Here is a 12,801-nt window from a genome sequence, read left to right as displayed (position 1 = left end):
TCTGAGTCGGATATCCATGTCAACTATGTCATGGTATCTCAGTGGGCGAGCAGTACAAACTAGCATGTGTCCAGACGAGTGCATACACATCACCACATAAGTGGAATAATCTTGAACGCGACGTTAAACCCCATTTCGCCTCACAAACATATCTGAAAAAGAAAATAAAGGTGAAAGAAATGTTTCTCACCTCTGCTGAAATCTGTCATTGATGGACTTCCAGATGTCGAAGTGCAGGGCGACGTTGGTGATGTTGTAGCGCTGCAGGTGACTGGCGATACACTGGGAGTACTGCTTCAACATGTCTGCATGAGAACTCCAGCGTCGAGACCCAGAAAATGCCTGAACATAGTAACAAGCGACTTTTCCACAGTTCATCAACCAAGTACTTCTTAAATGGATTACAAGATACAATGATATACAATCACTGTCATATATATGCTGTAGCCTGACATAACCACCATCGTATTCTGTAGACCTGTAGACTCACATTAGGGTTGAGGTAGACCCACATTAGGGTTGCAGTAGCCCTACTCCCCACCATACACTTCTGTAGACTCACATTCGGGTTGAGGTAGCCCTACTCCCCACCATACACTTCTGTAGACTCACATTCGGGTTGAGGTAGCCCTACTCCCCACCATACACTTCTGTAGACTCACATTCGGGTTGAGGTAGCCCTACTCCCCACCATACACTTCTGTAGACTCACATTAGGGTTGAGGTAGACCTACTCCCCACCATACACTTCTGTAGACTCACATTAGGGTTGAGGTAGACCTACTCCCCACCATACACTTCTGTAGACTCACATTAGGGTTGAGGTAGCCCTGTTCCCCAGTGTCTTTGTTGATGTAGGTGATGCGGACGTGCTGCACGGACCACGAGTGGATCATCATGTCCCAGGAGTAGCCATACAGGCCATTCGTCCAGTTGTTGTAGCCCTGTGACAAACATCCATCTTGTGAACAAGTAATACAATACCATACAAAAGTATCTACTTAAGGGAAAATAACCTGTTGCGAGGAGTCATCTGGTGTCAATATGTCCTGTTACACAGGGTGGAATAAAGGAAATAATAAGTTTACAATATGTTTCTTTGTGAATCTATAAACCAATCTAAAGAACTGTTTTTGTAAGACTGATTGCTTGGTGAGAAGGTAGTGGACCATCTACCTTGGTGAGGCTGAGTAGAGGACCACCTACCTTGGTGAGACTGTAGTGGGCCACCTACCTTGGTGAGGCTGTAGTGGACCACCTACCTTGGTGAGACTGTAGTGGACCACCTACCTTGGTGAGATGTAGTGGACCACCTACCTTGGTGAGACTGTAGTGGACCACCTACCTTGGTGAGACTGTGGGAGTACGGTAGGAAGAACTGGCTGAAGACGATGCAGACAGTGAAGATGGAGGAGATCTTGTGGTACACGGACGGTCTGGTTGGCGAGGCAGCTCCAAGCACAAACACACTCGAGGGCGACTTCCTTGAACCCACACCAGACTCCTGTACAGCAATGTAAGTGAAGACTACCAATGTGAAGGCATAATTCAAACTGCATTACACAATATTAGATCCAAGTGAATATATGGAGTTGAAGTCTGCAATACTATTGGACGAGGCAAACCAGTGGTCAACAGTGTGAGCACAGACCCAAATTTGTATATTTTGTTGTTTACTGCTGCACCAGCCATATTGCAGCTATGACAGCAGGCTGTAAATAATTCAGTGATTGATATTCAGAGAATTGATCCAAAACATTGGGGTATGTTGACAATCAGTCGAGTTTGAGAATCCGATCACGTTAGTCGCCTCTTAGGACCTGCAAAGAGGGGCCATGGACCCTAGTCAGCATAGTACAACTGCTCAGCATCAGTCAGGTTTTCAGTGACTATTCCTATCTGCCATGTTTGATGCTGCTAATAAAGCCTCACACGACAGCATCACTATTTGAAAAATAGGGCGCTTGCATTTGTATGGTTTAATGTGATTGAAGAGAGAGCGCAAGTGCCATAAACCCCCTGTTATCTTAGTGAGGCAACAACCGTTACTAAGGAATGAGCTTGTTCACCAAAATGGCCGAAGGTGTTCGGTATAATGCATTCTTCCCAACATTCCTACTCAACAGCCATTGTGTCCAACCAATCACCACTCGACTCAATTGTGAGTGAGTGAGTTGGGTTTAATGCCGCTTTTAACAGTATTCCAGTTATATCACGGCGTGTCAGATTAATGTGGGAGGAAAGCCCAAAGTGATGTAGGTCTCAGACGTTTACCACTTCGGTGAAACCCACGAGTATGGTGCTGACAAACCTAGAAACATAATCGGGGCGAACCGGGATTCGAACCCACAATCATAGGTTTCTGGCATGCCCAAGGGACGCAACTCTGCACAGCGAATAGCGGCGCCTTAGACGACTGGGCCACCTGTGCCCACCGACTCAATTGTGAACTGGAACCTATTCCATACCGGATGTAGATTGTTTTATACTGAATCTGTGACAGATACCCACTGTGCATGCGTATAATAAATGTATGATTCGTAGCCATGTGGCTGAACTTGCATAAAACAGAAGCTGCCCCTCCAGCGCCATTTCCTCAAAGTTTCTAAAGTCATAAAACACAACCATGTACTTCAAGCCCCAAAACATTACTTCCAGACTTGATCAATATGACTTCTTAAGATCTAACCATGACCAATTCTCAGGAATACACTAGTAAAAAGGCAACAGTAACTGATACGACAATGTTTGACAACAACCTCAGAACTGACCTTCACCTTTGATTGACTTAGCACCATCATTAGATGGACACATGCAAAGTTATACAGCTTTATAGGTAACCATGCTGACGAAACTGACATTGACATAACCATATTTTACAATTTGAACACAGACCTTGACCTTTGACTTAGTTTGACTAAACACCTTGTCAAAGCAGGGCCCCATGCTAAAGAAAGAATGTACCATGAAGACTTTTTGTAAAAGTGTAACCACAAACCCTCTGTGAGTTTCTTCTCGTATGACCTTTACCTTTGACCTTTTCAGTACATGTGCCCAAAAATAATTCGCTAGGGCCATTCGGATGAAATCCATTAATGTAAATAACCTTTGGGAGGTAGTCATTTATATAGTCACTGGCAGTGTGATCAAAACCTGAAAGCAGTCATGTTCCACGGGCTGCTCAATGTTGACAATGTCACATAAATATTAGCTCCTTGCTTACTATACTGGAACCATAGAGGGGTTTAAGTCATAAAAGATTCTCCATATATGGACAGTGATACTATATGTGGATCACACTCACCCTCTCTGGTTTGACATCTTCCTTGTTGTAGAGACAGTGGCTGCTGGTTTGAATGTCTTCGTCATCAGGGGAGACTACTCTCAGTGATGGAGGCACCTTCCTGAACATCCGTCTCGGCCAGTCAGCGTAACAGAAAACTTGCTGTGTGGCAAGCATCATCCATGAGAACATACCTTAACACAACAGGAAAGGGGGTTATTGTCCATAATAACATAATAGACTTGATGGGTGGAGGTCTCTATCATCGGGGTGGGTGATGCGAAACAACTTTCAAGCAAAACGTAGCCAATCATGAGAAGTGAGTGAGTGGGTTGGATTCTATGCAGCTTTTAGCAATATTCCAGCAATATCACATCGGGAGATACCAGATATAGGCTTCACACATTGTACCCAAGTGGGGAATCAAACCCGAGGCTTTGGTGTGATGGGCGAATGCTTCAACAACTATCCTACCCTACGGCCCCTCGTAGCAACTGAGATAGGATAGAAGAAAAACTAAAGGATCAAATTTCAAACACTTGGTGACCTTGATGTGGATGCTATAGACATGCCATGGATACTGATCAAATTTGATGCTCGACAAGAATGATATTTTCCAGTAATAGTACATATTCATACAGTATTTTACAGCAACAAACAGTTTGCTTAGGGAGCTCTCGAGTCCACCATTACTGTTTTACTGTTATTTTTTACTGAATATTCAGAAAATCTTTGAAATTTCAGATATTACTTTGTGTAATCCTAAAATATGAACAAGATGAAAAAGGAATATCTGAAAATGAACAGTAAATCTTACCAATATGGAACATCTGGGAGTTCATGAGATGGAAGCCGGAACAGAAGAACATTCCTAGGGCTCGTGTCTTGTCGAAGAACAGAAGGAAGCCGACGAACATGTCAAGGGTCAGCCCTCCCAGGTGCACAATAAAAATGTCTATCTGGTCTTCTGTCAGCAGGAACCTGAAACATCAAGAAAAGACCAACTCAAGCAGGAGCTTAGCTTCAGAGTCTGGTGGTCACGCCTCTGTCAGGGGAATCCGAAATATCTAGAACAGGAACCCAAAGAGGAGCTTGGCCCCATAGTCTGGTGGTCACGCCTCTGTCAGGGGAATCTTAAACATCAAGAAAAGACCAACTCAAACAGGTGCTTAGCTTCAGAGTCTGGTGATCACTCCTGTGTCAGGGGAATCTGAAATATCTAGAACAGGAACCCAAAGAGGTGCTTGGCCCCATAGTCTGGTGGTCACACCTCTGTCGGGGGAATCTGAAATATCTAGAACAGGAACCCAAACAGGTGCTTGGCCCCATAGTCTGGTGGTCACGCCTCTGTCAGGAGGAACCTGAAATATCTAGAACAGGAACCCAAAGAGGAGCTTGGCCCCATAGTCTGGTGGTCACGCCTCTGTCGGGGGGAATCTGAAATATCTAGAACGGGAACCCAAAGAGGTGCTTGGCCCCATAGTCTGGTGGTCACACCTCTGTCAGGAGGAACCTGAAACATCAAGAAAAGACCAACTCAAACAGGTGCTTAGCTTGAGAGTCTGGTGATCACGCCTCTGTCAGGGGAATCTGAAATATCTAGAACGGGAACCCACAGAGGAGCTTGGCCCCATAGTCTGGTGGTCACGCCTCTGTCAGGGGAATCTGAAATATCTAGAACAGGAACCCAAACAGGTGCTTGGCCCCATAGTCTGGTGGTCACGCCTCTGTCGGGGGGAATCTGAAATATCTAGAACAGGAACCCAAAGAGGTGCTTGGCCCCATAGTCTGGTGGTCACGCCTCTGTCAGGAGGAACCTGAAATATCTAGAACAGGAACCCAAACAGGTGCTTGGCCCCATAGTCTGGTGGTCACGCCTCTGTCAGGAGGAACCTGAAATATCTAGAACAGGAACCCAAAGAGGAGCTTGGCCCCATAGTCTGGTGGTCACGCCTCTGTCGGGGGGAATCTGAAATATCTAGAACAGGAACCCAAAGAGGAGCTTTGCCCCATAGTCTGGTGGTCATGTCTCTGTCAGGGGAATCTGAAATATCTAGAACAGGAACCCAAACAGGTGCTTGGCCCCATAGTCTGGTGGTCACGCCTCTGTCGGGGGGATCTGAAATATCTAGAACAGGAACCCAAAGAGGAGCTTGGCCCCATAGTCTGGTGGTCACGCCTCTGTCGGGGGAATCTGAAATATCTAGAACAGGAACCCAAACAGGTGCTTGGCCCCATAGTCTGGTGGTCACGCCTCTGTCGGGGGGAATCTGAAATATCTAGAACAGGAACCCAAAGAGGAGCTTTGCCCCATAGTCTGGTGGTCATGTCTCTGTCAGGGGAATCTGAAATATCTAGAACAGGAACCCAAACAGGTGCTTGGCCCCATAGTCTGGTGGTCACGCCTCTGTCGGGGGGATCTGAAATATCTAGAACAGGAACCCAAAGAGGAGCTTGGCCCCATAGTCTGGTGGTCACGCCTCTGTCGGGGGAATCTGAAATATCTAGAACAGGAACTCAAACAGGTGCTTGGCTCCCGAGTCTGGTGAACGTACCACTGTCTGAAGGAATGTGAATCATCAAGAGTTGGGCAATTCAGATCAAGAACTGCAGAGCTCCAGTAACAATTTTCTGTTTAGACATTGGTGCCTTGACAATTTTAAGGAATTATTTCTAGATCATAAACATGTGTTGATGACAGACACTGTTGTATGAATGAACTCAACCTTGCAAGACTGCCAATAGGTCTCTGCCTAGTCACCCTTTGAAGAGTCACAACACTCAGGAAGGTTTGAATCAGGACATTCAGTCATTGCTCCTGCCATACATTCCATTTCAACCCAACAAGAACATGTTGACAGTATCAGTTTCACTGTTATGCACAGGACTATTCCTGCAACCAGCCACTGATAGTTTCTCGGATGTTATTCAAGGTCAAATGGGAGGAGTTAGTGGATCGTAAAGTTGTGTATAAACAATGGTAACAAACAATGAGCCAGGTCATACAATGTTAAGACCTGGCACTCATCAAAGTCACTTCTTCAGACGAGTGGGGCGCTGGGGTAGCCTAGTGGTAAAAGTCTATTGGGGCGCTGGGGTAGCCTAGTGGTAAAAGTCTAGTGGGGCGCTGGGATAGCCTAGTGGTAAAAGTCTAGTGGGGCGCTGGGGTAGCCTAGTGGTAAAAGTCTAGTGGGGTGCTGGGGTAGCCTAGTAGTAAAAGTCTAGTGGGGCGCTTGGGTAGCCTAGTGGTAAAAGTCTAGTGGGGTGCTTGGGTAGCCTAGTGGTAAAAGTCTAGTGGAGTGCTGGGGTAGCCTAGTGGTAAAAGTCTAGTGGGGCACTGGGGTAGCCTAGTGGTAAAAGTCTAGTGGGGCGCTGGGGTAGCCTAGTGGTAAAAGTCTAGTGGGGCACTGGGGTAGCCTAGTGGTAAAAGTCTAGTGGAGCGCTGGGGTAGCCTAGTGGTAAAAGTCTAGTGGGGCGCTGGGGTAGCCTAGTGGTAAAAGTCTAGTGGGGTGCTGGGGTAGCCTAGTGGGGCGCTGGGGTAGCCTAGTGGTAAAAGTCTAGTGGGGCACTGGGGTAGTATCATGATATAACATTTATACTAAGTTTTCCTATAATAGTTAGATCCACATCAAGTGCTTTTATGAGTTATCATGGTGTAATATTTATACATCATTTCATATAATTATAGTTTAGCAAGTAATACTTATCATCAGGTAATAGTTCAAGGCAATCTATAAGACTATGTAGACATATCTTTTGTCTGGGAGATGGGATCTTGATACCTTAGGCTAGCATTTATCTAAAAGCTTCAAATCTATTAAACTATGTCGACATAACTCTTGTCTTATTGAATAGAATGTCTAGGAGATGCGCTCCCGTTACCTTAGGCTAGCTTCTATCTAAAAAGCTATAACTGAAACTACTGATATTTTATATGTGTATTTTACCTGATGATAAGTAGTACTTGCTAACCTATAATTATATGAAATGATGTATAAATATAACACCATGATAACTCATAAAAGCACTTGATGTGGATCTAATTATTATAGGAAAACTTAGTATAAATGTTATATCATGATAGTAGCCTAGTGGTAAAAGTCTAGTGGGGCGCTGGGATAGCCTAGTGGTAAAAGTCTAGTGGGGCACTGGGGTAGCCTAGTGGTAAAAGTCTATTGGGGCACTGGGATAGCCTAGTGGTAAAAGTCTAGTGGGGCGCTGGGGTAGCCTTGTGGTAAAAGTCTAGTGGGGCGCTGGGGTAGCCTAGTGGTAAAAGTCTAGTGGGGCGCTGGGGTAGCCTAGTGGTAAAAGTCTAGTGGGGCACTGGGGTAGCCTAGTGGGGCACTGGGGTAGCCTAGTGGTAAAAGTCTAGTGGGGCGCTGGGATAGCCTAGTGGTAAAAGTCTAGTGGGGCACTGGGGTAGCCTAGTGGTAAAAGTCTAGTGGGGCACTGGGATAGCCTAGTGGTAAAAGTCTAGTGGGGCGCTGGGGTAGCCTAGTGGTAAAAGTCTAGTGGGGCACTGGGGTAGCCTAGTGATAAAAGTCTAGTGGGGCACTGGGGTAACCTAGTGGTAAAAGTCTAGTGGGGCGCTGGGGTAGCCTAGTGGTAAAAGTCTAGTGGGGCGCTGGGGTAGCCTAGTGGTAAAAGTCTAGTGGAGCGCTTGGGTAGCCTAGTGGTTAAAGTCTAGTGGGGCACTGGGGTAGCCTAGTGGTAAAAGTCTAGTGGGGCACTTGGGTAGCCTAGTGGTAAAAGTCTAGTGGGGTGCTTGGGTAGCCTAGTGGAGCGCTGGGGTAGCCTAGTGGTAAAAGTCTAGTGGGGAGCCTGGGTAGCCTAGTGATTAAGTGTATACTTGTCACATGAGGACCCAGGTTCGATTCCCTACATGGGTACAATGTGTGAAACCCTGCCATGATATTGCTGGAATATTTGCTAAAAGTGGTTTAATTCCATACTCTTTCACTCTGCAGATTAGCATGGAATATTGTGGACTTATTATGTCCCAGAAATCTCAGCCTGCTTGTGACACTACAATCCTGATATAAGGGCTTTTTTTATGCCATTGAGATGGGAGATTGTGAGGACAAATCACCAGTTGTGGCCTGCCTACTTTGTGCAGACATGGGCCAGGAATGAGCACCATGGAGCCTCGCCAGCCTTTATCATCATGGCAGCAGTGGAATGTGCATGATCTTTGTCTATTTTCTCTAATATCACAGCCCTGATAATTACAGTTCAGCACAATTGTTTTTTCAATAATTCCACTTTCGTTATCTCCACCAGTCTGACAGTCTACTAGGATGTCAGGACAGTGAGCTGGTCTGGCAAGCCAACATTTTCCCGCCTTATCAAGCTTCTCTTATCAAAATGTTTGCTTCAGTCAGCCTTTCAATGCCCAAGTTGAATTCCTAGATGCTTGCTAATGACCCAGTCACATTTGTGTTTTTGACCCACTGTAATTTTGTGTGAATGTGTTGAGCAAACAGGTTGTGAAACAAGCATGTACAATTTGTGAAAGCCAGTTGTCTTAGTACTAAAGGAGAACTGGAAAATGTCAGAACCACAAACAATATATTGTGTTATCTGTATTTTGAGCAAGTGGGTGCATGTGTTATGCCACAGACTTAAATATTCCAGATACATCGTGGCAGCCTGTAAACAATAGGGCTGGGTGGTGGATGTCAAAAGTGTATCATAATATTTTATATAGCATGCATTCAGTTCCCAGTACATGTGCACTGCTTTACTGAGCATCTCAGGTTATGATTGGTAGTAAGACAATGAAAGGTCAATGATAATGTGAAATTGGAGATCGGTATTGGATGTTTCAAATTTATCACTATATTTTACAATTCACAGGGCCGTATTGCAATATGTATCATAATATATTGTATAATTCAAAATTTTGAATTCAGAAGCAATTTGAAACATCAGTGCAGGAATTTTTCAAAAATGGAACAAAACAAGATGCTGGAACAGCATAATGTTTACTCATTCAATAAATACGCAAGGATGCACGCTCCGGGACAGTTATGACTTTTTGTAACACCACTGCCACAGAAGAATGCGAACTTGCATCTTGGAATTACGGAAACATTTCGAAGGTACATGTATTTGGCAAGTGTATAACATTAAACAAATAATAAAAATCGCTATTTGAAATCCCCCGATATCACATGATATTGTGGTATGTCTCGTGGAAAGAATTCACCTCAATTTACCGATATATAGGTAATACAGCACACCTTTAGTAAACACATAATACTGTCCAGTAAAACTGGTGACTTGAAGCAAGAGCAACAATGAATACATTTAAGGTTCGATGACGTAAAATCAGTCAAGTCCACTATTCTACCCTGATTCCTACACATTGGTACCATAAAGTTACATTGTCTCCAACAAAGAATTGAGTTGATGGCGATTGAGTTAACAAAGCTTAACAATATTCCACATAAGACAATTATATTTAGCTCCATTGTATGATGGACAAGAGCAACCAAGTCCTAGTAATGCAAGACAATTCTCCATTGTGTGGTGCCAAGTGGTAGCTAAGTCCCAGTCACACAAGACAATTCTATGAGTTCCATTGTGTGGTGCCAAGTGGTAGCTAAGTCCCAGTCACACAAGACAATTCTCGGAGTTCCATTGTATGGAGGCCAATGGTAGCTAAGTCCCAGTCACACAAGACAATTCTCGGAGTTCCATTGTGTGGAGGCCAATGGTAGCTAAGTCCCAGTCACACAAGACAATTCTATGAGTTCCATTGTGTGGAGGCCAGTGGTAGCTAAGTCCCAGTCACACAAGACAATTCTCGGAGTTCCATTGTGTGGAGGCCAATGGTAGCTAAGTCCCAGTCACACAAGACAATTCTCGGAGTTCCATTGTGTGGAGGCCAATGGTAGCTAAGTCCCAGTCACACAAGACACTTCTATGAGTTTCATTGTGTGGAGGCCAATGGTAGCTAAGTCCCAGTCACACAAGACAATTCTCGGAGTTCCATTGTGTGGAGGCCAATGGTAGCTAAGTCCCAGTCACACAAGACAATTCTCGGAGCTCCATTGTGTGGAGGCCAATGGTAGCTAAGTCCCAGTCACACAAGACAATTCTCGGAGTTCCATTGTGTGGAGGCCAATGGTAGCTAAGTCCCAGTCACACAAGACAATTCTCGGAGTTCCATTGTGTGGAGGCCAATGGTAGCTAAGTCCCAGTCACACAAGACACTTCTATGAGTTTCATTGTGTGGAGGCCAATGGTAGCTAAGTCCCAGTCACACAAGACAATTCTCGGAGTTCCATTGTGTGGAGGCCAATGGTAGCTAAGTCCCAGTCACACAAGACAATTCTCGGAGCTCCATTGTGTGGAGGCCAATGGTAGCTAAGTCCCAGTCACACAAGACAATTCTCGGAGCTCCATTGTGTGGAGGCCAATGGTAGCTAAGTCCCAGTCACACAAGACACTTCTATGAGTTTCATTGTGTGGAGGCCAATGGTAGCTAAGTCCCAGTCACACAAGACAATTCTTGGAGTTCCATTGTGTGGAGGCCAGTGGTAGCTAAGTCCCAGTCACACAAGACAATTCTATGAGTTCCACTGTATGGAGGCCAGTGGTGTCCAAGTTCTAATCACACAATTAAGACATATGAATGGTATACAAAATATATACAAATGATTGGTATTAGTCCCTGCACCTCAGTATCAACTATCATACAGATATTGTAAATCTTTTTAATCTAATTTCAACAGGAAAGAACGCATGCAACATTCATCAATGGTCTGTTTGATCAATAAGGCCTGGGCAAACTACGACAGTTACTTCAAACAAACAAGGCCACCAGGCAATCCATCACTTTCATTACGAAGAACAAACAAGACCGCCTCTCTAACCACTCCATAAAACTTCAATAAACACTTCCAGAGATATAAAAATAATGAAGCTATTTTATTTCTACTTTTCTATTCAGCACCATGAAATTTTCGCGCGGAAAATCTATTTCACACCTTTTCCATATTGAATCTGTTTTCTTGGGATTCCCAATATAACAATTTCATGGTGATTCCCTGCCATACAGACACATCAATGATCATTCAACACTGTTTGATATCACAAATGGAGTTACGATGCAAGAAGTAATGCTTTAGGATTAACGAGCATTGAGGAAAAATAAAATGCTTTCAGGGAATGAAAAAGCTAAGCGACGACAGTGACTAGGAGTACAAAGTGCTATATTGGTATTTAATGTTGCTTGAGAGTGGAAATAATTAGGACAAGCTTGAGCAAAAAAGCTATTGTAATACAAGCACATCTCAGAGAAACTGGTAACAAATATTGATCATCATGGCACGATTCAGTGCGAAAATAAAATTCAATACATTTTTTGTGCAAATTTGGTCATCAGTGAATAATGGCTTCAATGAATGCCAATTTGTGAAGAATAATGTGAAGTTTTAGTAGAGAATCTCCCATATTGTCCTTGATGTTATCATCTGCTGTGCAGGCGCCTCCTAACTTGTAGATTACCTACAACAGAAGCGGCCTTGTTCTTCCTGATGAAGGGATGCCAGACTCAATTTCTTCAAATTTGCAACCGCAACCAGGAACTGTGTTGGATGTGGTGACACCGTTGAATATTGAAGTGTGTGCGGACATAACAGCAATACCCGTTAATGTGTGATTTGCATGTACATTAGTGTAAATTACAACTCTGGGGGTTAGAATCTATTACACAATAACACTCCATCTATCAAAGTGTCTGAACTTTTCTTGCATCAATTCAGCAAGAATAATCTGGCAAATGGACCTAAACCAACACAAAAATCTATGTGGCAAGAAAAACCAAGAATAGCGTGTTTCAATCTAATTGGATGCCAATACATGCAATCTATTGTTTATTTGAACAGTTCCCTTGTACGTCCCAAACAAAATCATTAGATAACAATTACATCATTCATCAAACCTTTTCTGAAATACTTCATTTCAATTATGAGAGCAATGTCAATCAATACGGTATTGAATCTCCATAATAACAGAGAAGAACATCACAGCAAAGTCAACACGATCTGATGCCGCACACAATTTGAAATCAAAACTTTCTGAAACATTTTATGAAGATCAGAAACTCCTCAAGTCAATACGACATGTAAAGGCCACATCACCTTTGCTGATTGATAACTGTACTGTATCCTAGCGATAGATTCCCCGCACACAGTTGCATGTGGTGTGCTTCATCTCTCTCACCCCAACACAACACTTCTCAGTAATTATATCTAACATCAGATAATTTCTGCTCCTCCTGATTGAACAAAGCTATCCCACGACAAATAGTCCTGGGTCAAAATCCATTAACACCCTGACTTCAAATTTCCCCAAATCATATTTTACTTTCTTTAATCAGCAGCCCCTGCACAAAGATTGGCAGAAATCAAAGTTGTGAGCATCCTGGATCCTTCACATCATCTTGACCTTCTTCGGCTCTGTTGAGCAGAACTGGAAATTGAGTTAGCTAATGTAACATTGCTGACACT

The 12,801-nt window shown here is 43.9% G+C and overlaps 1 protein-coding gene across 1 annotated transcript in view; it reads right to left on the bottom strand.

The window, feature by feature from the left end:
• The window catches only part of LOC124131351 (vitamin K-dependent gamma-carboxylase-like), a 101,222-nt gene that overhangs the window by 7,862 nt on the left and 80,559 nt on the right, over positions 1 to 12,801 (bottom strand). Inside the window, exons 7-11 of the mRNA XM_046494573.2 lie at positions 4,101 to 4,264; positions 3,305 to 3,477; positions 1,346 to 1,504; positions 813 to 944; positions 191 to 342 (exon numbers count right to left, since the gene is read on the bottom strand). Coding sequence (XP_046350529.1) covers positions 191 to 342; positions 813 to 944; positions 1,346 to 1,504; positions 3,305 to 3,477; positions 4,101 to 4,264 — 780 coding nt within the window. The remainder of the gene's footprint in view (positions 1 to 190; positions 343 to 812; positions 945 to 1,345; positions 1,505 to 3,304; positions 3,478 to 4,100; positions 4,265 to 12,801) is intronic.

The sequence above is a fragment of the Haliotis rufescens genome, unplaced genomic scaffold, assembly GCF_023055435.1.
Source record: "Haliotis rufescens isolate VD_foot unplaced genomic scaffold, xgHalRufe1.0.p SCAF_20, whole genome shotgun sequence".
In the NCBI taxonomy this organism is placed as follows: domain Eukaryota; kingdom Metazoa; phylum Mollusca; class Gastropoda; order Lepetellida; family Haliotidae; genus Haliotis; species Haliotis rufescens.
The sequence above is the reverse complement of the archived record's forward strand: the minus strand, read 5'-3'. Positions and strand labels throughout refer to the sequence as shown.